We start from the raw sequence: 25,268 nt of genomic DNA, 5'->3' as shown, positions 1-25,268 counted from the left end.
CAGGTGATCCGTACAAACCATAGGTTACATTTTAACAAACTAGTCCAGCACGGCTGCTCTGTGAACACCCACATGGCTGCAGTTTAGAGAGTCCAACTCTTAAGCTTTTGGATGTCCTACTGCTGAAAAAACACTCAGCTAAAACCCACAACCCAGGGGTGAGGGACATGGGTAATCTGCCCCCCAAGCCCAAGCAGCTACTAATTGCCTTGCTGCATGTTGACCTAAAAACCTTGATCTCAAGTATTGCATGTGGTTACCTTTGCCCTTCTCCCCCCACTCCTCCCAGTCATGCAAAGCACAAATCGTCTCACCCCAGGCCACCTTTAACCCTCAGTTCCAACCCCACAGCTACCCCCTGCCAGCAGCAAAGCCTGCCAGCGCCACCCGCCCTCCAGCTCTGCCCCTCTGGGACCCCCTCGAGAGGGGGGTTTGCACATGGGAGCCAGGCTGGTCAGCGCTGCGCTCTGCTGGGAAGGGGATCAGGGAGAACAGGTGAGAGTCAGGGAAAAGAAGCAGCAGCAAAAGGGAAAAGCAGTGGGAAAGTAAAAAAAAAAAAAAAAAGGGGAAATACATATATAGTTGCATAAAGTTGAAAGAATCAAGTTATGCTCATGGTTGATATTTTTCCACTTTGCCTCGAAATATTAAGTAATTAAAAAAGCAAATTCTTAATTCTGAATTAATTTGCCTAGAAAAAGAAAGCAAATACTGATTTAAAAGGACCACCTGTCTTTATACAAAATGCACCAACTTTTCAGTGGCATCTGTTAAAACGGTGTCAAACAGACCGAGTGTCCAACAAGTCAATAGCTTGCTCATAAATCATGGATCAGTGTTTCTAATCTAACAGCAGTAAAATACTACAGGGTTATACAAGGCAAGTGTTTTATTTTAAAACTTCGCTTAATACTCTAACTCTTCCTTGGAAGTGTTCTGAAAACATGGGGGTTTTTTTCAGACGAGCAGAGGGTCTGACAGAAGTTTCACCCAAAACCGTTTACATTTTTCAGATAATGGAAAAGCACTATGGATTTCAAGACCTGATTATACACACATGAAGAGGCAAGGCTGAGAAAAGCAGACTGGTTTAGAACCTCCCACGAGTCACTGAATTTGGAGTTCCTGTTACTTTAAGCCCAGCCTAAATGCCTATTTTTAGAATTAAATTCTGCTAATTGGAAGATGTGAAGGCAACAATATTCCTGAGAGACGCATTGCTTGAGTGCAGAACCCAGCCTCCATTAATTGTTTTTCCTTCAACTCCATGCACAGACAAGCCTTTGCAGAAGAATGGACAGGTAGTGACACTTCTCTGAAATTTAAATACATCAATTTTTTTGTCAGTGTAACTTAGTTCCTATATTGATGCAAATTTTAGAAGATATGCATACTTCTTTTAAGTCCAATACTCTCAGCAAAGTGCCAGATAAAACGGAGTGATTTATATAACTAATCATAAAACGAAGACTCACTCTGAGGAGCTAGTATTACAGCAAATGTAAGAACAGATGCAGAGCTTTAACTCTTCTCAAGCTTAATGACAGCTGAACTTTTTCTTCTTTTTAAGATTACTACCAATGTTCAAGAAGAAGAAGATTCCTGCATATAGTGGAATTTGTCAGCCAAGGATCACTGAAATATAAAGGGAAGGAAAACTATACGCATTAAGTCAGGCAAGCCAACAACCTCACTCACTGAGATGACATACAGAAGTTAGAATTATACTGGCTTTTAATCATGACTTCAATACAGTAACAGGATATGATCTAGTACTGCAACAAATAACAAAAGTTACCATAATTTTAAGACCAGCTTCATTCTAGCTCTTCCTTTAAGCTTTGCCCATACTTTACTTTCCTAACATGAACATTTCCCAGTTTGCTGCTACTGCATTGAAGGCAAAGAGAAAACCGGCAAGGTAGGCAATCACAGTTACGCTGTAGAAAACAGTTAGAAGGATTCTCCACTGAAAGTAACTCCCAAAATAACTTTAAAAAAAAAAACCACACAGAAATAGCTCTCACACACACAACCAAGTTTCATTTTTACTCTACTGCTTTTAAACCATTAATGAGTCATCTCTTAAATCACTAGCTATATTTATAAGGAATTATTCACACAGTAAACCAGACTTCATAAGATGAAACTGTATACATTTCCAATACAAACTAATTTTCCCCCTTAAACTAATTAATACCACACAGAAATCCACTGATTTAAATTCTTCTTTTTTTTATTAAAGATTTGCTCATTAATGACAATTTTAAAGTACATTTACCATAGCGATTTTATTTCATCTCACAGCAAAAACTGAATGTCTCCTACTTACTTAGCCTACACAAAATTTTCCTCTTTACCAGAAGCGCTTTCCACCAAAATAAATGAGACCAAGAGAGATCATGGTGTAGCAGAAGAACGTGAAAAGCAATTAGTGGTAAAGTTTTTGTAGGTTGTGTCATTTCATATTCTTTCCGTGCCTTCACGGGGCAGCAAAGACTTCATTAGAACAAACTCCAAGCAAACACCAACTCTTGCAATCACTGCCCACTTTGATTAGTCTTAATCTTAGTGGAAGCACAGCAATTTTCCCTCATTTCTTGTTTGAGGGACACACGATTTGCGCAATGTTTATTTTGGGCCGTCACTGAGGGAGGGAGGGAGAGAGGGAGGGGTGTAGCCAAATGGGCAGTCTCCCAATCCAGATCACACAAAATACAGCATTCGCACTCTAGGAACATCTCAGCCTCAGCCGAACCCGGGGAGCCTGCCCGTGCAGGGGAGGGGTGCACGCCTCAAGACTCTCCCAGAGGACTCCTGCAAGATAGAAACTACACCCCTGCACCCTGGCAAGGCCCACCAACTGCAGCACAGCCCAGAGAAAGCAGGGGAGGAGGACGTGGGCAACCTTTGTAATGAAGCCCCAAGGTTACAACATGAGGAGCACAGGTATATTACAGTATCATAGAAGGAGCAAAACACAAAGCGGACTCTTCGTGAGCAACAGGGGACACTGCCAAGAATCTCTAAATGCACAACACGCTTCAGGAATATTAAAAAAAAAAATCTATTCCTCACTTAAACCAAGCTAGAAAGCCACAAATACCTTTACTCATGGAGAGTCCTGCATCCACACACAACCCCAGATTCCACTAAAATCACTGAAATATCTCATCACCCTTTTGCAGGACACCCATGAATGAGCAAATTCCCTGTTCATTCAAATGACTTTTTGATGATCCCAAAACAGACTTAATGTGGATCACACCACTTCAGTGCAAGCTGTATGCACCATAGTATCTGCAGCCTACAGAGTGCTGGCTCTGCGGTTCCTGTATTTTGGTGATAGCGCAGGTACTCACAGAACTCAGTGATCATTTTGATGAAGTAACCATCAGGAGTCAAGAAACAAATTTAACATTCATGTGCACTCCAAAGTTACTGTATATATCCTATGTCCCAAGAAAACTGAAAGAACTGAGGAAGCTACATGTTTTAGTTTCCCACAGTTCCTCCCCAATTTTTCATCTTCTTGCTCCGAGGAATAAAGCTCTTCTCACTGATAAGCTGCTATGGCATGGGCTGCTTAACAGATACACAACAGAGGAGACAACAACTACAATAGCACAGGGCAGCAGAAAGAAAGCGAAGACCATGTTAATGACCCCCCCTTATAGCTGCAGCCGGAGTCAAGCAGCAGGATTTCTTTAGACAGCATTGCTACATCTGGATCCCTCTCAGAAGGAAATGAAAAGCAACACTTCTGCAAGATATACTGTTAGATATGCCAAAGCCACAAAAGCATGCAAGAGGCAGCTATGAGATGAATTAAACTGCTAGCAGAAATAAAGAAGAAAAATTAATACACATTACCACTATAGTTACCTCTGTTCAGGTGATCACCATATCTTGGCAAGAAAAAAACACAAGCATCGCATAACACATTGATCACTAGAAATTAGTTATGACCAGCTGATGGGTAGTTAAGCAGCAACACGTGCAGTGGGGTGAGAAAAGCAGTTTTATGAACACAACAAGGTAAGGCAGACCTGGAAAAGCCTAAAGAAGGAAAGTGTTGCTTGTGCTTTTTCTGAATAGACAGGTAATCTCCAGAACTGCAAGAAACCCTGCTAGAATTTGATTCCAAAAGCGGTTTGCAGAATGATGTAACACACAATCAGTTCTGTAGGAAGCATTTGTAGTGCTAATAATTTTTATTTTATCCCCCCCCCCAAATTCAACTGATATTCTTCTAAAACCATAGGACAGTATGACTTGATAGTAATGGATAGGGAATTAGGAGCTATAAGCTTACTTACGGTCACTTCCCTCCTCTACATTGAATTTTGTAGGTTTTTGCATTCTTAATGCACCACAGACAGTTGATGGAGGCTGAATATTATGTAGGTTATAGCTTTATTCATAAGACAGCCACAACATATCAAGTCTTAATAATTTAGGATCTCATGTGCAGCCAATATACATGCTGACATTTGTCAAAGGTGCAAAGATTCTTGTTGTGGGTTAGAACAGAATATAAAGCCTTTGTATTAAGAATACCTTCTTTGACCAGCACAATATAAAACTTCCTTGCAGTTCTAGTTATACAGAAATATTTTTTTTGCATTTAGAAACTTAATTCCAGTTTTCCTTAAAATGAAACAGAAGCAGGAATTTTAGACTGAATTCATAGAAAGCATCCACAAAGTTGCTAGTGAAGTAGTCGTCTATTAAGTCTAAAGTAATGTTTGGAACATTGTCCGTAAGTATTTCTTATGCCTACAAACAACGACAGTGTTTCTATAACTTTTTAAAGTCATGTTCTTAATAGAACAAGAGAGACCAAAGGGATCTGAAAAACTACCTATTTTTGTGGAATAAAGACTCACAATTATATAGTTCCAGCTACTAATTCCCCATGCTCCCAAGAAAAAAGAGTGGGTTTAGGATTCCGCTCCCCCCCCCCCGTTATATGCACCTTCAAGCACTGCTGGTATGGTAGCGGTCTCTGTATCCTCCAGCTTTCTGCTATCAGAGGATTTGGAAAGCACTGCACCTTTGGCATCAGGATATCACAAAAACTAGAAAATCCATGCACACAGATCCAAAGCTCTTTAGTTCAAGCTCATAAAACATCTTCCCCATACCAATGTTACTGGACACTGGTCCCCGGCAAACAGGGCAAGGATAAGAGATGCCTTCTGCCCCCACCCCCGCCCTGGTCTTTGATGGAAGCAAGAGCCCCAGGAAAGCTGCGTGTCCTACAAATCCCAAGAGGCTCTCTAGCATCCAGGGAATACAGCATAAGGATGTTACCATGTAGCTGCAGTGATTAGAGAACAGAGGGGGGAAAAGAAGAAAGCAGCTTCCTCTAACAGTGAGTTGAAATGAAAGCAAAACAGGAATTACAGAGCATTCTTGTCCACCAAAAAGTAGAGGACCTCAGCTCACTGGCTAGGATTTTTATTCTGGGGCAGTGAGCCTTCAAGTATGAAGTCTAACCTAATAGTTTGAAAGTCTAGAAGCCATAGTCCAAATTGCCTGCTGGAAAAAAAAAATCTCCAGTGTGCAACAGGACTATGTGCATCACCTACACTTGCTTTTCTACTAACATCAACATCAGAAAGCTTAGAAAACAGGTAAGCTAATGGAAGCTTATTATTTGGCTCGCTTTTTGCTCAGCTCAGAGAAAGAAACTGAACTGGTGAATAGCAAATACGTTGCAAGGAGGAAGGCAGGGGCTTCAAATGAGAGAATAATTCATGGACAAACACAATTGTTTTGTTTCAGATAATGTTATGAAAATGCTTATTAGCAGGTTTAAAGACAAGCAGAGAAGGTTTTTTTGTTGTTTTTTGATTTGTTTGGTTGGGGGGGATTTGGTTTTGGTTTTTAAGTTTTATTCTTTGCAGACAAAATTTGGAATTCATCTCATGGTAAAATTTTCTTTTGGTGATTTAGAACTGTTCATCTGGCATCAGACTAACAGTCTGGGAAGATCTATTTAAAAGCATTTTTTAAAGTTTAAGTAACTGTGCATGAGATGTTAGAACTCAATTAGAGACTTTAATTTTCAATCTTTTTATAATCTACATTTTTCTTTTGCCAAGTTTAAGATGTCAAAAAGAAAAGCGGAACTAATATACAGTATCTATAATTAACTTGTTAGTCACAATTTGAATGCGATGGTATCACTGTCCTGAAACCTATTATTAAAGTGATCCCTCACTTGATTATAAACTTACCATTGCCTGAATGAGAGAAAACTCACGAGGAAGTAAGCTGGTGCCTCTATTTGCTCCAATTACATCACAAAAGATAAAATACTCTCAAGAAGTATTTCTTTTTCAACACTTCCAAAAAGAGTTCCAAAAACTCTTCACTTTTACAGCTAAAGCGCATTTGCCATGACCCAAAGGAGCAACAGTGAACCAAGCTGACGTGCTGCAGAAGTCTGTAGGGTTTTTTAAGGGGTTTCCCCGCACACGCACACAGCTCTGGCAGAAAAGAGCAGTGCCCGCTCTTACACTTTCTGCACTAACTCTATCATTACTCACTGAAAATTTCCCATTGAGACTGAAGGCAACTTTTTCTATTACTTGCAAAATGAAAATTTTCTCTGTCCCAAACCCAACCACCTGAATTTGGTTAGATGTAAGAAGGCTAGAGAGACCATATTTTCTACCACATACACACTAGGAAGTAATCCAAGTGCTGCTGGAACAGCTGTTGATCACTTCTGGTTGCATTTACTTCCACTAAAAAGAGAAATCCAAAGAGCAAAAGCGTCAAATGCCACTGCAGCTAGAAGATTTGTCACTCCACTAGTTACAGTGCAGTCTACAATCTACTCACTCCCCAAATGCATTTTTTTTTGTTGCATCAGCACAGAAAACAGCGTGTAATTTTACTTCCACTCCACCATTTCACAAAACCTGTACCACCTGCTTCTCTGAAAGGGGCAAATTCTGCTGCAAGCCAGAAGCTCCGTGTTTTTTCATTTACATATTTGATCCAGTGGTGCTCGTGTTCATTAAAAATATTTTTTAAAAGGCCTTAAAAATACTTGAAGATATGCAGATACTGCAGAAGTGTGTGTCTGTGACCACACTAACAGGGGAATGCACATGGCGACCCTTCCTGGCACAGGGCACTGCGAGGGACGGCTTTTAGGAGCAGCAGCAGTGATCCCTGGCAGGGGAGCACCCCAGGCACTTCTCTGCTCTGCCATCAGAAACCTGTTGCCCCTCAGCCCAGGACACCACCTCCTGCCTTGCAGAAGGTCAGCTCCAAGCAGCTTTGCATCAGCAGCCTGGCATCGCCAGCGGCAAATTTTCAGGATTGCCACTACCTCAGCACAGGAAAGCACATATGGCCAGACAGACCTGATGAGCTCCCTCCCTAGTCTCAAGGCCAGAAGGTCTCTTCTGCATTTGTGAAGCTCCCATCAACTACTAAACTCAATGCAACAAAAATGCAAAAGACAACATTGTACCTTCTTTATCAAGCAGAAGACAGACACCCAACATGCTACATACAGCAGGGCAGCGCTTTTAAACCCACAAAGCTCAGAAGATAATACTATGCAGAAGGATTGGGAGCAATGCAGAGTAGTCAGCACAGCTCAAGGATACTGGTGGCTGCGGCTCTAACATCCCTTACACATTACAATCTCAATAACCAGTTGCTTGGCTCACCACTGTAAAGCTGCATTAATGCACTGTCTGAATGGTGAAGAAATTAATAGCAGTTTCACAATGGAAACGTGAACAATCAAACAGAGGAGTGGCCACTAAACAGGTTGGTTTTGCCAATGGGAACTTGCAAGGTATACTAATTCATGTATACATGATCTCAGCAAATCAAGTATTCTTATTGCAAAAAGGAAATAAGCCATTTCTGTCTTTGCTTTTGCAACAGACGGCAACTCCCAAAAGGATGGAGGATTGCCTGCCGACTCTAAACAGCATGGCACAAAGGGCAGTTGCAAGTACATCCACGCCTCGCACAACCCAGGGAAGCTGCACGACCACAGTTTGACAAGCTTAAATAAAGCATTGCATAGCTTATATCTATTTTGTAAATAAAACCACACTTCTGTGTTGAAGCAGGTTAACATTCATCAGTCAGGTAAGGACACCACTTTGAGAGCTCTCCGATCTGTTTCATGAAGAAAGAAGTTTCTTTCCTAGCATACCGCCACACAAAACAGTCACCAACATGTGCATTTCTACAAAGTCCGAAGGCGTAACTGGGCATTGGCTTAGACCAGACGTTAAGTCACATAGCAAAGTGGGAGAAGTCATGGGCACTTATCTCTAACACTTAGCAGCGACCCCAGATTTTTTTTTTTCCCTCCTCCCAACTCCTGAGCTGGCAAAAGATCAGGTTCTCTCCTGATATGTTTTGTAGTCCTTCCACCCTCCTCCTAGATCCCACAATGAATTTCACAGCCAGTGAGCTGTGGACCTCAGAGATCTGAGGGCTGGTTGTAGTGGGTATACACAGCATAGCTAAGTTCATACCTGCTATACAGCCATCTGCATACATTCCTAAAGGTATTCATAGTCCATCACAACTCATTGGAGATCACGCAGTTGGAAGAGCCCCAACACTAATCTAGCATGAATTCCCCCTGCACACTCCCACTGCAGTCCTAGACACGAAGCCGCTTCAAGTCGTCAGTATCCCTCCCACTGCACTGTTTCTTCCACTACATGTCCAAAAAACAGTATGTCAACAGGAACAGATGCCCCCTGGCTATGAAACCCAAACCTGCTGATGGACGACAACACACACTAATTACTGAATGTTAGTAAGAGGCTGATATGAAGGGGTAACAAGAAAGTTTCCTATAAAGATGCAGTCACTCAAGTACTTAACAAGTCATCCCAGTTTGCAATAGTAACCTAAACCAGCAACCACTTGGGGTGCAACAACCAAAACCCACAAATCAAAGTTAGGGATAATGACCCTAAGCCACACTGCCTGCAAGAATGCTACAGGTCCACAGAAGTCTCATACTCAAAAAGAAAAAACCAACCAAACAAAAAAGTCCTATAGTTGGGACGTAATAAACATCACTTCAGTGTAAGCTCACATGAATGGTTCCTGTAGATTTCTACACATTTGGATGAAGAAACATTACCAGAAAACAACATGCCAAGAAGGGGAAAGGTATGCTGAGAAGGTAGCATGTGAACGTTTCCCAGACCAAGAGCCTGCTGAATCTACACAAGGACATTAGCACACACTAACATCAACAGCAGATTCGCAACTCAGACCACATCCAAAAGCGCAACAGCTGCTATATGCAGTCAGATGAAGACTAAATGTTTATTTATACATTCAATGCAACAAAGGACTGAGGAACACTGACCTAGAAGCCACTGGCACATCATTATAACCCTCCACTTCAGAGTACATAGTTGAGGTTGGCCTCCTGGTTGCTGCTCACACTGGGTAACTGTAAGTTCAGTACGGGAACTATGTGAGCAAATAAGTGAAAGTGTTGCATGAATAGCTAGCTATCTACTACTCGCATAACAACAGCCTGACTCTATTACTGAGAGAAAAAAAAAACACCCAACACTCAATAAAAGGTGTCCCAAGAAATGTTGATTTGGATCTGTTTCTTACACATGCATTCAATCCCCTATTAGACTTTATAACAAGGCGGCTGTTTGCAAGGATAGTTTTAATATATCTTCCCTCCCCCCAAGTTAATGGTGGGCTACAGTTTTCAGAGTGATTTCCTGTTTGCATTATATTCTAAAAATCCTGCTCGTTTGCTCCACTAAAAGGCATGTGCTTGGAAGTGGTTTTGATGGCTTTTAGTCACATGCCCCCCTTTGATTGCCACAACATCCAAAGCATCTGAAAATAAGGGAGCTATTTCAAGTTACATTCCCTTCCTTCCCTGCCCACATGTACTTGGCTACCAATTTGAGACACAGGATTAGAGGGAGCTTCAGGCTTTAGAATAACACAAAAACTTAAAAAAGGAAATACATTAACACAACTTCATCTCCCTTCCCCCTGCTCAGCAGCTTTTGGCTCGGTTGGTGTTCACCTAGATCTTAAAGATCTCCTACCTATTCTTCACATCCTCACTGCCGCTTTCAAGGCCTCAACCCAGCAGCCAGTACCTGACACACCGTGGCATCCGGACTCTTGCAGTGAGCGCTAGCTGCTGGATGAAATGGCAGTATGCAGGTGCAGATCGTGTTGACATCTCTTGCCTTTCCCATAAGCCTGTGGCATTTCCCCTTGCTTGGTACAACAGCTTCACTGCTTGCCTCGGTCATGTGTCTCCCTCTTTCTGCAGGAGATTCTGCAGCTGAGCTCATGTTGTTCCTTTTCCCCACGCATCCAAGAAATAACTCAAGATTTTTCTGTAGCACTAGATGAAAGCAAGCAGGAGTTGCGAGAAGAGGCACAGGTGAGGCCTCAGTCTTGAATGGCCGAGTTCAAGATGGCAACCAGAACAGTCACTGTGGAAGGGGACGCAGAGGCAATGAAGCAGTGTGCTTGTACAAGTAGCAAGGAAGTAGAAGGCTTGTAGCAGTAGCAGCACCACAGCCTTTGCAACAGTCTCAGGAGACTTGCTCATCAGAGAGGTAGTCCAAGAGCCACTTTCTACTCGTCTAGTGAACAAGACAAAAAAACCCCACACGCCTAAGCACAAGTGTGAAGAGAGTGTGCTGACTACCATTGCTTTATAGAATCAGCTGGGCTGGAACTAGCTAGCCCCTTGGAAATAAGCAGATTTTGTTTCCCTCTCTCCACCCAAGAGCCTGTTCCATAGAGTTAGGTCAACATGTGGTGCGCATATGATTCAAATGTAACATTTCCTGGCAACCAGCAGCAAGCCCAGAAGAGGATCTGCACTACTGATAATGTCAATTTTTCCCATGGCTGTCATAGAAAAGTCTGCTGATCTCTTGAGACATAAGCAGCAAACCCCATTCCACTGATTAGCTTTCCACCAGTGGTGGTTTTGGTTTTGTTTTGTTTTAAAAAAGGAGCAAAACCCAAGACATACACAGAGGTCTCTGACAGCAACTACCTTCATAAAGTGAAATAACCTAAAATGAATGACATAACTGTGTGTAGATTTGGTCCCTCAACTCCAAATCACTTAGTAGAATTTCCAAGAATGGGACGAAGATAATCAAAGGATAGACAACAGCTTCCACACAAAAACAACTAAGCAGGCTATGGGTCTTCAGCCTGGAAAAAAAAAAACGGCTGAGGAATAAAGGTCCTTAAAATAATAAGGGAAGTAGAGAGGGAGAAAAAGGTCATGGAGGTACTACTATTGGCTGTTCTTTCCGATACAGGAGTTGGGAGGCAGGTAAAAGTTCAAAGCACGTGAGGTGAGATGAGACGGTTCTTCCTGCAACATGCCCTAAAACTATGCAACTCTTCACTGCAGTATATTGTGGATGCCATGTGTTTGCATTGGTTTAAGAACACGTTCGCAGAAGCTCTAGATTAATTTCTCAAATACAAAAGCATCATTTCTGGGTCAGTAGGTTACAGGGCTGCAAAACACTGAAAGCCAGGAGACTGCTCTGGTGAGCCATCACTATACCCTTGTCCTTTTTCTTGTACCCCTCCCAAGGCGCAGCAAAGGTGGGATACAGAACTATACATAAACCTTTTTTCTGACCCCGTGTTGCTGGGTTTATGTGCTTTATGCACAAAGTGAGTAAGTGGATTAAGAAAAGAATCACTGAGGCCTCTTGAAGTTAACGTTTTTCTATTCCTTTGGCTACTATGAACAAGAACTCCTAACATTTCTCCTATTATTGCCTACGGAACAACTCATTCATCCATTTCCTTCAATTCTTTTCAAATTATACAACTGTTAAGTTTGAAGAGACAATCGCTGCTAGTGACATCTTGTTTCAAGGCAGGTAAATGAAATTAGTTCAGAACTTCTCCAAGAGCAGGACAAGAGTAACTAGCTTCTTAATCCCATTAATTTTACAACACTTGAAAGGCATCTTTGTTTATAAAAGCACGTAGCTTTACCAGCATCTTCATACATGACAACAAAAAAGGTACTGACATCTAATTTCATCAGGAATTTTTGGGCTGCACTTCCAGCATCTAAAACCAGCACTTCCACAGAACACCCAACACCAGTAAGAACTATTGGTTCGTCATTTCACAGAAAAACTAAATTGAGCAAGATTTAACATATTAAGTAGCATGAATACTTACTTCGGAGAGAGTAAGTTTACATGAGAAAGACAGAAAAGCTATGTCAATAGCTTTGACAGGGATAAGAATACATTTTTCCTATCAAAAAAAGTATATTCTTTCATAGGTCGAAAATCATACTTTGAGACTCTCATTACAACTTGCTAAACCGAGGTTGCATTCAAAATGGGAAGAGTTTTCAGAAGCTACAATTTTCACCAAGTAGTCCCTTGGCGGTTTGTTTTTTATGCTGTTAGAGTACCAGTGAGAAACAGGATCATGCCATTACATGTGAAATGAAGAAAGCAGCAGTATGTTGGTGCTGCTTATTTCACTTCTGGGCTGTCTCACTTAAGGGTGGTTTTAACAATGGGTTAATTTATCATTGTGTTTAAGGAAATTTAGCCAGCAATGGCATGCAGCCGAAGTTCTATCTGCAGAGATGCAATACCATTCCCAGACATGTTTCCCCTCCTATGCCTGCAAGTGACAGACTTGCAGAGATTCCACATCCAGCTTAATTTCCAGTAATAATGCTATAATGAATAACAGTTGGGCTCAGGTACTCTACCTGGCCACACTCCACCTGGAGGCCAGTTACAAGTCATTTGTCCCAGGGCCTGTCCCGCATAACATCTTTGTCAATGACCTGGAGGAGGTGTTGCGGCACACCCTCCTCAAGTTTGGGGGATGAAACCAAACTGAGGAGAACAGTTAACATGCCAGAGGGCACGGCTGTCACCCAGAGAGACCTAGGCAGGGTAGAGGAATTGACCAACAGCAACCTGACAAAATTTAACAAGGACAAATGCAAAGTCCCGCACCAGGGAAGGAATAATCCCCTCCACATTGGTACAGGCTAAGAACTTCCCAGTTGGAGAGCAGCTTTGCTGAAAAGACCATGTGGGGTGTGGGTGGACAGCAAGCTGAACATGAGCCAGGTCTGTGTCCTGGCAGCAAAGAAGGTCAACGACAACCTGGGCTGTATTAACAGGAGCACAGGCAATGGATGGAGGAAAGTTAATGAATGCTGAGTAAAAGGGGATGATCAATCACATGTAGATATTGCATCCAGTTTTGGGACCTCCAGTACAAGAAAGACACTGAGAACGTGGAATGAGTTCAGTGAAAGGCCACCAAGATGGTTGGGGGCTGGAGTACCTCTCCAGTGAGAAGCTGAGGGAACTGGGCTTGTTGAGCCCAAGAATAGACAGCTTTGAGGGGAGCATAGCAGCAGCCTGCCCCAGAGGTCATTGAGAGCCAGGCTCTTCCCAGAGGTGCCGGGTGGGATGACAAGCGACAACAGGCTTAAGTTGACACAACAGGTGTCCCCTCCAGGTATAAGGAGACCAATTCTCACTAATAGAATAATTAATCCTTAGAACTGATCACCCAGAGAGGTTGCACAAACTGCATTCCTAGAAGTTTCCAAGACTGGACAAAACCCTAAGCAATGTGGTTTGAATTCAATACAGACCTTGCTTTAAGAAGAAAGTTGGACTAAAGACCTCCTGAGATCCCTTCCAACCTGTATGGTTTTGTAATTCTATGAAAGGACATGTGACAATGCTGCATAAAAAGGTTGCACCATGATTAAAGTGATTCCTTAAGTAAAAATTATAGCTAAGGGATGCAAGATTTTGGCAACTGAGTCCTTGAACAAAGGTCTTCACAGACACCTTTCTAGAATTGCAAATGAAAAGTAAGATTTGGCGGCTGGTTTCCTAAAAAGTGTTTTGAACCAAACAAGCTTTGTGTGTCTTTTAAGATTTCTCAAGTTTTGGAGTCACTGTTAGTGACAGGGTAAACAAGTAACCATATTATTCTAGGCTTGTGAGCAACACATTGTTCTAACAGTGCCAAGCAACCCCATGGTGACAATACCAAAATTCTTGCACACTAACAGCCGTTTTAAGTATCAGAATATTTCTGAAAAATTAAGGGATCACAGGTTGTGCCTTCCTTTACCCTAGGAGATCAAAAACTAGTCATGAAAACAGAATTTTTCTCATCTCAGTCACAGGACAGTGGAACAAATTTGGATGGGGGAAAAGTTTGGATCAAACAGTTGCACTGATCAAACAGTTGCACTGAATCATTCCTTTTTTTTTTTTTAACCCTTCACTTAGCTATTTCTCCCACTGAATGTTGGAAGGAAAATAAGATACAGGCCTATAAATGCAGTCTCCAAAGACATAAAGCTTCTGCACGTCTTAATTGGAATGGCCATGTTTAACACTTAAAACTCACTTGTTTTCCGTGCTTTGACATTAGAGCCTGTCGCAGCCAAAAGCAGTTCATACTGCAACATGGAGATCTAGACAACTCACTGAATCACAAAGCTGTATGGCTCAGATGAAACAACAGATTAAAAGTCTCAGGTCCAAGTGGATGTTCCCCTTCACTCCTTGTCCTTCCCCCCTTCACAGCAGGGTTAACCAACAGCTCACAAACCATGCCCTGAAGTCACTGCAGCTTACTACTCAGCATATTCAGAGAAGCCAGCAGTTATTCCAGCTTGCTTAATATTCTGGTCAAAAAGCTGCGGCACCTTCTTCAAAAGTTGCTCAGCCAACCTTCCTGCCTCTGCCACACGAGTCGAAGTGGCTGCCTGAACAACCATCGGACACCACATTTCCTGCAGCACGAGCCCAAAAATCTTCTACTTCCTATTCTTTCAACTTATCACCTTGGCCACCTGGAAGAAGAGCAACTTTCACACTTCTAAACTGTGTCAGTCAAGCCAGCTCTGACCTGGTGAGTCTTCTGATTTCTTTGCAACAGAGTACTAACGTTATGTCTAGTTCCTGTGGTTAGAAGACCACCTTCCATATCTTCTAGGTGCTTAGCACAACAGAGCCCTGACCTCACCTCTAACTTCTCTATTCCTTACTTATGCTACTGCAATACAAGTTTCCTAAAGAAAAAAGTTATGTTAACTAACACAGTGCTACTTTTCTAAGCCTACAACTATAATAAAAGCACAGCAAAATATCTTCAGTGGGGGCATCTGGGATATTAACTCTTAAATGGGGGTAGACGTTTGATAAAAGCTTCACTATCAACTACTTTTAATAAGATCCTGATTTATTTAAGTAAAAAATTCTGTAGTCCAATTCTCAAAGAAAATTACTTTCCCCATTAGATTTTTCCCCTTGTTTATAACAACTGTAAGACAATTATCAGCACCGCTGTAGCCAACACACTCGTATGAATAAATCATTGCAAGTGAGAAATATGCTTATTGCATGTTTATTCAAGGACATTCACTCCCACACCCTGTATTTTAAACACCTGCAAAAGGTGTTTATTACCTCACATATACCTGTAAATATCACCCCCTATAATTAAGCCAGGCAATTAAAATCCCAACATAAGCCAGTACGTTGTCTTAAGTGCAAAATTGGGTGGTCTGCCACAGACACGGTCACTTTCCTATATCAGATTGCCTCACCTGCTGCTAAGCCCATCTAGACAATGGGAAATATGTGCAGCTCAAGCAAAATAGTTAATTCAGAGTGTGGGGCCCAGGTCAGATAGCAGAAAGGAAAGATGACCATCCTCTTTTTTCCTCTTGGCAGGAGAGGAGCAAAGGCAGCCCCCATGCTCCCCTGGGTATTGATCGAAGACCAGGAGACAGTGCTGCCCAGGGGCTCTGCACTGCCCTAGGGGCAGCTCTAACCTCTATCCTGCAGCTAGGAATCAAAATAAGTGGGTGATAAACATTCAACCTTTGTTTGATGTACATAATTCTTGATGAATCTCTGCAGTTCCTCATTATAACAGAATTAGCAGTCTATGTATGGGGGGGCATCTCTCTTCAGAAGGCTTTTGACACTGTCCCATACAACAGACTCATAAGGTAAACACAGCCAATGCTACAACAGCAGGTGAAAAGTTGACCTTGTGATCACTGCCAGGTAATAGTCATTACCAGCCTAATATCAAACTAAAGAGCTCTATTTCATAGGGTTTGCAGGGACCACCACACCTAGTGTTGTATCAGGTTTGTGTTTATTAAATTTGAAGACGGCACAAGGCTGAAATGGAGTGCAAACGTACCAGAAGACAAGATAAGAGCTCAAAATGATCTTAAACTACAGAAACTACTCTGGAGAAGCCTCATGGGGCATTCCCAGGTGAGAGACTTAAGAACAAACAATTGCTTAGAAATAAGAGTCCTGAGAAGAGATTGAAAGAACTTAAACTCTATCCTTAACCCTCCCTAAACATCATAGGTCTTCAAATATGTAAAAGACTGCTGCAGAGTGAACAGACTAACCTGTTCTTCATTCTCCTGCTGAGTAGGACTAGTAGTAATTGGCAAAAAGTACAGCTTAGTGCCTGATGTAGCACACTGAGGAGGAAACAGAAAACAAAGATCCCTACCAGAGAATCCCACACCTAGCAGGCAGCAGCAGCAAATTTGTGCATGCTTAGCATTCTGCTAGCATTTTTATAGCTATACATTATTTTTATAGCACTACATTAAGTTAGGATTCTTGGAGGAGTCTTGAGGTGAAAGATCATATTTCAATACATTTTAAACCTCTTTACTGTTGATTCATCTTTCTTCTAGAATTCTTTTCATTGTAGCTCAGCTCATTCCTGCATCTCCCCTTTATGAGAAATATCTGCTTTGTATAATCCTAATTTATTCTTAATTGCAATGGTTTCATGGTTTTCTTTTCCTTTCTTAAAACCCACAAGTTCTCCACCTGTTCTCTTCATATCCTTGGTATTCTAGAATAAGCTGCATCATAAGCAGGTACCATTCAGCAAGATTAGTTTTTACACTCCATCTCTAGATTAAAAAAAAAAAACACAACCCACCCCACACAGTTTAGCTGTTTTAATCAAAGAAGCATCACAAACTACTACAGATCCTTAGGACAAACAGTTATGTTACTGGGGTTGTTTAGCCTGGAGAAGAGGAGGCTGAGGGGAGACCTCATCGCGCTCTACAACTACCTGAAAGGAGGTTGTAGCGAGGTGGGTGTTGGTCTCTTCTCCCAAGTAACTAGCGATAGGACAAGAGGAAATGGCCTCAAGTTGTGCCAAGGGAGGTTTAGATTGAACATTAGGAAAAATTTCTTTACTGAAAGAGTGGTCAGGCCTTGGAACAGGCTGCCCAGGGAAGTGGTGGAGTCACCATCCCTGGAGGTATTTAAAAGACGTGTAGATGAGGCCCTTAGGGACATGGTGTAGTGGGCATGGTGGTGTTGGGTTGACGGTTGGACACGATGATCTTAGAGGTCTTTTCCAACCTGTATGATTCTATGATTCTATGTGCACTGTAAGGAGATTTACTAACATTTTCTTACCATCAGAATCAGTCTTGATTCTTTTAAAGAAACTGAAAGTTGTCTTACAAAATATGCAGATGGGTGGATATGGCTCAAACCTTTCTTGCATTGACAGAAATCTCAATGCAGAACCTGCACTCACATTGCAACTCTGATCCAGAAATCCTTTTCCATTACTACTTCTGCTTGGAGAATCTAAAACAGAGGTCTCAGCATAACTATGAGACTTTGTTTTTCATTTCCATGAAAAAGTGAGGAAATGCAAACCCTGTTTAGTAACATCCTTTTGCCTTTAGAAGAGCTAAATCAGACCTCCCTTCCCACACATTTCTGTCCCTGAAAGCAACCTGCAAGTCTCACAGCAAAGCTAGGAATACACATTCACAGTGTTTTTCTTGCTTCTCTGCTCGCTCAACAGGTTCACGCTCCACAGGCTGGGCTTTTAGTCTACCTTTTTTGTTATGAATTTCTTCAACACTGTATCTATTTATCTGTTTATATGCTCCATACAAACTGATAAGGAAATAAGTCCACAGAAGATAAGTGGGAACTCTTCAACAGCTACCTTCCTGCTGAGCCAGCAAGTGCTGTTTCTAGCACCATCTGTGTCCTGAAAGTCTGTTCTCTAGCGCTTTATTCAGTAAACATGGAAAAAATATTTGGAAAGAAAATCTCTTGAAGCATCTTCTACACTGAGGAAGCTAGTTTTAAAATGTTTTAAAAGAAAGAAAGAGAAAAAAAAAAGGTGACATTTCACATAGTGGTTCCTCCTCAGAAGAACTCTACTTGGATCCCCATTGTCTTGAATCAGAAATAAACTAGGTACTTCAGTTTAAAATCACCACATCTAGACCTCCTTCTAGAAGGCATATCTAGATGTGCAAATCTAGGTGCAAATACACCTCCAGTGCTGAATACTCACAAGCTAAGTGAGAGATTACTTGCAATTACAAATTAGGAGTCAAAACAGTATGTTACAGACTGCAGTTCAGGAAAGAGTAATAGAGATCTATTTACTTTTCTGCAGAGACCATAGAGCAAGGGTGCTTTTCCAGTGGGAAAGAGATGTGACTGGTATGTGTGGAAAATGGGGAAAAGGTGGTGTGCCAAATCCTTCATGCCTGGTCATGATTCTTAGCATCAATCTGGACTTCGTATTTGACAAGTAAGGAGAGGAAATGGGGGGAAAAGATGATACCCACCTACTATCACTAAAAAAGGTGCAGTAATTGTTTGAGGACTTGCTTCACCAAACAGACTTCATAAGAAGTGAAACTGATTTATTTAAAAAATAAAATCTGATCATGTCCTTCAAAATACTAAATTGATACAATAACCTCTATATGTAATTTATATGCAAGCAGAATAAAAGGAAGAAGATGCATTCCAGAAGTGATGATGCTTTTATGGAACATGGGCACTGATCCAGAGTCCTCAAACCCAGACAGTCCAGTGAGGGCAGGGGGGAAAATGCAAATGACCTCCTGGATGAGTAGAGAACATGATCCTGGACAAGCCCCTACCAGTCCAGACTCCAATTTCAATCTGAGGCAAGTCCTAAATTTTCTTAGTGCAGACAGAGATGCAGCCTTCCCTCCACCTCCAGTTTCTCCTAGCTGCACAAGGAGTACAAGAGTACCCAACCCACAAGTACAGAAACCTGCAGAACCTTGCCAAAAATCTTCTTGTGAAGTTCAAATTAATTACCAGGCAAGTTTTGTACAAACTTAACCTTGAATGCCTTAGAATACATTAAAATGTTATCTTTTACAGCTGCACTTTAAGAGTGAGCTCTTCAGGATAGCAGCCTTGTGGTTTTGTTTCAATGTAGTAACTCAGCAGATTATAGCAGGTCATTATCTGCCTTTCTTCTACCACTTAGCCCTGAATATGGTCTAAAAGGGTTATCTTGCCTTTTTTACTTCTACCATGATGGTCTGATAAGTACACAGTGAACTCTTGCATTAGGCAGAGGAAACAACTACAAGTCCAATTGCTATGGCTGGTTGTAAGAGTCAGTATTTTGTTCAGCAACTTCAACCCATGTGAAGGAGAAAACTAGTTGGAACATTTTTCTCCAAAAAGGCAGCCAGAAAAGCAGACAGTTAATCTGAATTTCTGTACTTCGTTTATGAAAAGTCTTATTAATAAATGCTTGTTACTCTGTGGCCATTTACACCCGCTGTTTATTTCCCAATCTATATGGAATAACTATAGGTCAAGTGCCCAACCTCACATGAGTCTTCAGGATACCCAGTTTCTTTTAAGGGGAGGTCAAGGTTTCATTAGCACTAAAGTTCAATATTTTCTCTCTTCCATGCTACTAAAGGCACTAGATTTTACTAAATAGGCACACATGCCTCTTAGAAAGATAAGAAGGTACACCAGTGAAACTGTTTCAAGGTTTTCACAGTAAACTCATTTACTCCATCATTTCATGAATCTTAAGAGCCAGCTCCCATCTGCATGGAGAGCAAAGCACCTATATTGATGATGGGACACCTTCGTCAGCTGATGTATCGCAAAACATTCTCAATTCAGATTCAGCTTCAACTTATCCCCTGAACATTTTTCTGGTTTTGAAAACGAGGAGGCAATACTATTCTCAAGAGCGGGAGCTACTATCAAACTCTGTTACACTGCACACTACAAACGGTTCAGCTACATTCCTGTGGGACCAGCATCCCTACCGCTCTTCCAGACCTGCTTTCTTCAAACCCAAAGAGCTGCATTTGAGAACACTATGGATGCCCCCCTTATTATAAGAGGTTTTGTGGGGATTTGTTATAAGCCAAGGACCACCTCTGTTGGGTGTGGGTATGCACAGAGTCCCTTGCAGGGTCTCAGTCCCACCTGGCCCAGGACTTACATGTACCACTGTGTGACACACTGGCAACAAGAACAGCCATGAAGCACCAAACTAGAGGCATGCACACTGACTGCTGGGGCACACCTGTAGGCTTCCCAAGTAAAATGCTTGTTTTCTATAAAGAACAAAGTTTTAAAAAGCGCTGTTGAAATAATTGTCTTAAGAAAATAATTCTGCAAAGAATGACAAGGTAACCTTCCTAATAATGGTTATTACTAGGAAAAAAAAATTCACAAGAACATTAATCTTTCTTCCGTTCTTTTCACATATCCCTATGTCACTGTAAAAAGCTGTTGCAGGGCACTAAGTGTGTTTTGTATTTCAATATCGAACATACATGAGGGCTGATAGACTGAGCTAACCTAGAGACCTCTTTCATCAGTTGTTTTTGGTTTGGTTTTAAGGATTTCGCACCCATTAGAAGAAGTCAGTCTTGATTCAAGCAATTAACAAAGGAGTGATGAGGCAAGCAGATTGGCACAGAGGGACTATAAGAAATAATTTAAGTAAAATTGCTCCAGCTGCCACACACACCCCCCACCCCCCATCCCCTCCGAAAACATTATGCAAGAACATTGCTTCGATATAAATCCCTCTCTGCATGTATAAACTTTTACTCTCCCCAAGAAACTGGTTGCAAGAAAGACTTGTTTTAAGGGGGAATCATACAAAACTTTCTTACAGAGCTGAAAGAAGTTTTTGCAAGGTCTTTTAGCACCAAAAAAAGATACCAGAGCCCAAGGTAAGCTTGACATAAGACAATTCCCTAATTAATTTAATCATCAGTTGCTGTATTTTGTCATCAGCACTCTTGTGAGAGCATGCAAAACTTACCTGCTTAGTGCAGAAGTGACAGACCACCAGCACTTACAAAAGAAAAACTTTAAGAAGTTTGCGGACAAACCATACTTGGCAAGCAGCCCTGATGTTGTAAGAGAATGCAAAAGTATTGTAGAAGTTATTTTGGGGCCTAATCCCTCTAAATTCTGCACCCAGACAAAGGATCAGGTCTGTACAAGCAACTTCAGGATATCTAGGCAAGGTTCAGATGATGTTAATTGGGACAATTTTAACTCTTCTTTGGGAACTTTAGGAAGACAGAGCGTTTTAAAAAGGTGGGGCAGAGGGAACATCTGTCTGAGACCAGATGTCACCACAGAAACTGCAGCAATGGAGAAGGAGAGGGAAATAATTTAAAAATCAGGAAACAGATGGGAAACAGGGTAGATACCTGTAACACACAAGCAGCAATAACTACATATGTGTAAGGAGGGACGAGCAGGTAGAAGCATTTTGATGTACTCTGCTCAACAGTGTTACATCTGTGTTTATTCACGTTTTTCTGAATCATATGCCTCTGCTCTGATACTCACTATTCCTACACAAAATCCTCACAGGAAGTTTGTACCAAAAAATAAGTTAATCCTCAGATCAGTCACCCTCAACCATTTCTATTACTACTCTTCCCAAAAGCTTGACAAAGAAGCAGTTATGAATTTGAAATAAAAGGTATCAGGTGGATACGGTTCAACTGAGGGGAGCTCAAGCTTCGGGAAGTGCAGAGGAAAAGCTTTTATGGACAGCACACACCAGAAGGACAGACTGAAGCAATGAGAGGTGGTGTGTGCTGATATCTTACAGAAACGTTGTGGCTGGCAGCCTGGGTTGGACAGAGCAATGCCTCCATTTTTCTCCAAAGCTAGGAAGCAATCAGGCAGTGCAAACAAAGTAGCTGCAGATGGAAAGTCAAATGAAGAAGGCAGACCAAACGTGCTCAGAGAACAAGGCTACCAGAGCTTTATCCTCAAACCCTCCACCCTCCAATCTCCCTCAAGCAAAAGGATGACTTACCACTAGTAAAACATGAGAACAACATTTTAAACACATACAAGGTAGAAAAACAGTAAAGAAAACAGATCCGTTCTCGCAGTAGCCCATCTACTGCAAAAATTATAACACTATTTGTGGAGTGTAAACAGCAAGTACACAATATATCGGTGAGAGGCAATAACCTCATAATAGCATGAGCAAACAATTTGCCATAATGCCACCACTATAGAGGAGCAAGGGGAAAAAAAAAAATCAAAGAAAAAGGATCAGCATTAAATTTCTGCTTTTGTAAAGGTTTTGGCCAAGTATTTAAATATGAACTTGTATTAAGTTTACTGAACTCACACACCAGCAAGGTCCAAAACAGACAAGCTTTCAGTCAAAGAGAGTGACTGCATCAGGAAGTCAGCATTCACCAAAGAATCCATTTCAACATTTTTTATGGTTAACTCGGAAAGCAGAAATGAAGGCAGTTATCTGAATTGCTTAGAAGGCTCTATTGTTCCCTCTTCCAAAGGATTTTCCCCCAGAACAGAATGGGTGGTGTGTGCAGAGCAAGTGAAAGGTGGGGGAAGGGGAAAAGTCTTGTGGATAAAGAGAGAAACAGAAACACAGTTTTAAGTACAGATATCAATTTTTAAAGTAACTTCCTACCTCCCACTGCAAGTGAGGCGGGATATTTCTGATCTGAAGCTTCCGACTCCTGCAGATAAATTAAAGAAAATAGTTTTAAAAAAAGACACAGAAAGAAAACATTATTGCAAGATAGACTATACATAGCAGTGTCCGCATTTAAGCATCTGTTGTATTAGAGGGGCAAAACCAAATACACAACTCAAAAAAACCCCAACAGATCGCTGGGGGGGAATGTCAGGTCAAAACAATTTCAAGTCCAAAGAGCTGTTACAGAAATACTTGTTACACATTTGACAGCTGTTACATTTCATGAAGTCTCCACTTTTCTTGAAGACTATTTCTATTTCAGCTTTAAGGCCTTCCTTATCTATCTATATCTAACTCTCTCCGTTATAAATGGGTGTGATAATCCCATGTATTTGTACTGCGTTCTCTTCCACACACTTTAAGAGTTTTCTTTTAGGTTTTTTTTGTTTGGTTTTTTTTTTGTGTGGGGTTTTTTTTTGTTCGGTTTGTTTAATTCACCAAGAAGATACTTCAGGATTCTACATCCCTTCAAGGAAGAGAATATAAATTTGAACAAATACATTTGCTTTGATATTAAGCTTTTCATAAGCCTAACGACAGACTATACCCTAACATTTATAAGGCTGACATTCTCCATCTCTGATCGGGAGGAGGGGGTAAGAATCAATAAATTCATTGTATTTGCACCCCCAATTTACATCAATTTTCGCTTATCTAGTAAACAAAACATTCACTTTGAAGTGCTACTGCAAAGCCTGGCAGTGTGCTGGCTGCCTTCACAGCCAAGTCCTTTGTCTCTTCCCTTCCCCCAAAGTGAGAGAACAAATAAATGCCAGAGATGCCACAAAACCCTTGGGATTTACAAGAATGTGTAGATTAACACAGTTTCAGCTGGGCTCAGGTAGGGCACGCTGGTTGGGTCAGTCTGGCTAGCCTGGGAAGATCTTCGGAAGGGAGAGGGGACAACACAGAGCAGTCTAGCTTAGAAGGTCTCAACTACATTTTGGTTCACCAAAGCAGCTAAAATAAGTGTCTTGTGTCCAAGCACGCAGTTTTACTTAGTGCTTTAATTGCTCAATACTGACCTCTCGCAGAAAAATGCTTCGCATTTTAAGGACTTTTTATAACAGAATAGAAGTTTGTTAAACTTATAAAGGCCTGTAAAATCTTGCAACAAAACAAGTTTTAGAGATGTTTCCATCTAGCAATAAAATCTAAAGCTTTCATTTACCCCCTCAGATCCTTTTAAAATACACCCCTTTCCTTACCACCACTACCCCCACCCACCCACACAGGCCTGCAGCGAGTGTTTTACATCTTAAAGTGCTCTTCTCAACAGGCTTTGTTCAAGGCGCAGCCAGAGCTTACAGCACAAAGCCACCTTGCCCAAACTTCTCACATGGAGGTGTCACCCCCAACACTACAGTGACCATGAGATCAAGCAACAAGTACGCTTTCTCCGGAAAAGATGAACAGGTCTCGGTTGTGCAGCATTTCTTAGCGTTTTCACTCCCTCTCAAGCAAGCAAGAGCTGATTTCAGCATTTTATCATATAAATAGGTGAGGAAGGGAGGACGAAAACCCAAATCACATACAACTCTAAGCTTTCATTTCCAATAAAGCAAAGAAAGAGTCAGGAGCTGCTTCACTGTAATAGGAAAGGAGAAAAATTTCCTTGAAGTCTGCAAAGATTTCCTTAAACTGTAATCTCAGCTAGTGATACTGCTACAAAACAATCACCCTAAAGTAGCGATATACTGCTCTGAAATATCAAAATAATCTCACACAGAAACCTGAAACTTTACAGTTGGATCCTAAAGTAGGACATAAAAGGGGATGTTCATTCAATATTAAAAATACTGGGAAATTTTAATGCAGAAAAATCCCAAACCACAAAATTGGCAGCCAATACGCTATTCAGTGTGCTTCAAACTGTGTCGTGCCATTAGTCTCTCACACTTATAGATTCAAATTAAAATTCATGAGAGTTTCATAGCAAGGAGTGCCCCTCACAGAAGGATCTGAGCACACAACAGCCCAGCCAGCATATCAACAACAGGTCTCACCCCAGCTCCATGCCAAGTGAAGCAGCAAATGCTCAGGCTGAGCAGTGTGTATCCACTGGTGAGAAAGAGAGGGGAAAGTCCTTTCCAGGTGCACTGGAACACAAGTTTCACACACACAACTGCCACCTCACATTTCATTTCAGAAGGAAAACCTACATATCTTCTCCTTTACTGCCCAACACCTGAAAGATGGATCAAAAAAAAAAAAGCAATCGCTACGCTTACTCAACAACAAAGGACACAACACAAGGTTTGGGTTTTTTTTTTTCCCCTTCCCATATGGCTTCGGGGGACTGAAAAGTTTGATGCAATTTAAAACTTTGC

General features: G+C 41.4%; 1 protein-coding gene across 2 annotated transcripts in view; it reads right to left on the bottom strand.

Annotated features, from left to right (window-relative positions):
- Window positions 1–25,268, bottom strand: part of IGF2BP3 (insulin like growth factor 2 mRNA binding protein 3) — a 116,655-nt gene that overhangs the window by 68,419 nt on the left and 22,968 nt on the right. For both annotated transcript variants that reach the window (XM_075143587.1, XM_075143588.1), the window contains exon 3: window positions 22,870–22,918. In XM_075143587.1, coding sequence (XP_074999688.1) covers window positions 22,870–22,918 — 49 coding nt within the window. The remainder of the gene's footprint in view (window positions 1–22,869; window positions 22,919–25,268) is intronic.

Source organism: Calonectris borealis, chromosome 2 (assembly GCF_964195595.1).
Source record: "Calonectris borealis chromosome 2, bCalBor7.hap1.2, whole genome shotgun sequence".
NCBI classification, from domain to species: domain Eukaryota; kingdom Metazoa; phylum Chordata; class Aves; order Procellariiformes; family Procellariidae; genus Calonectris; species Calonectris borealis.
The sequence above is the reverse complement of the archived record's forward strand: the minus strand, read 5'-3'. Positions and strand labels throughout refer to the sequence as shown.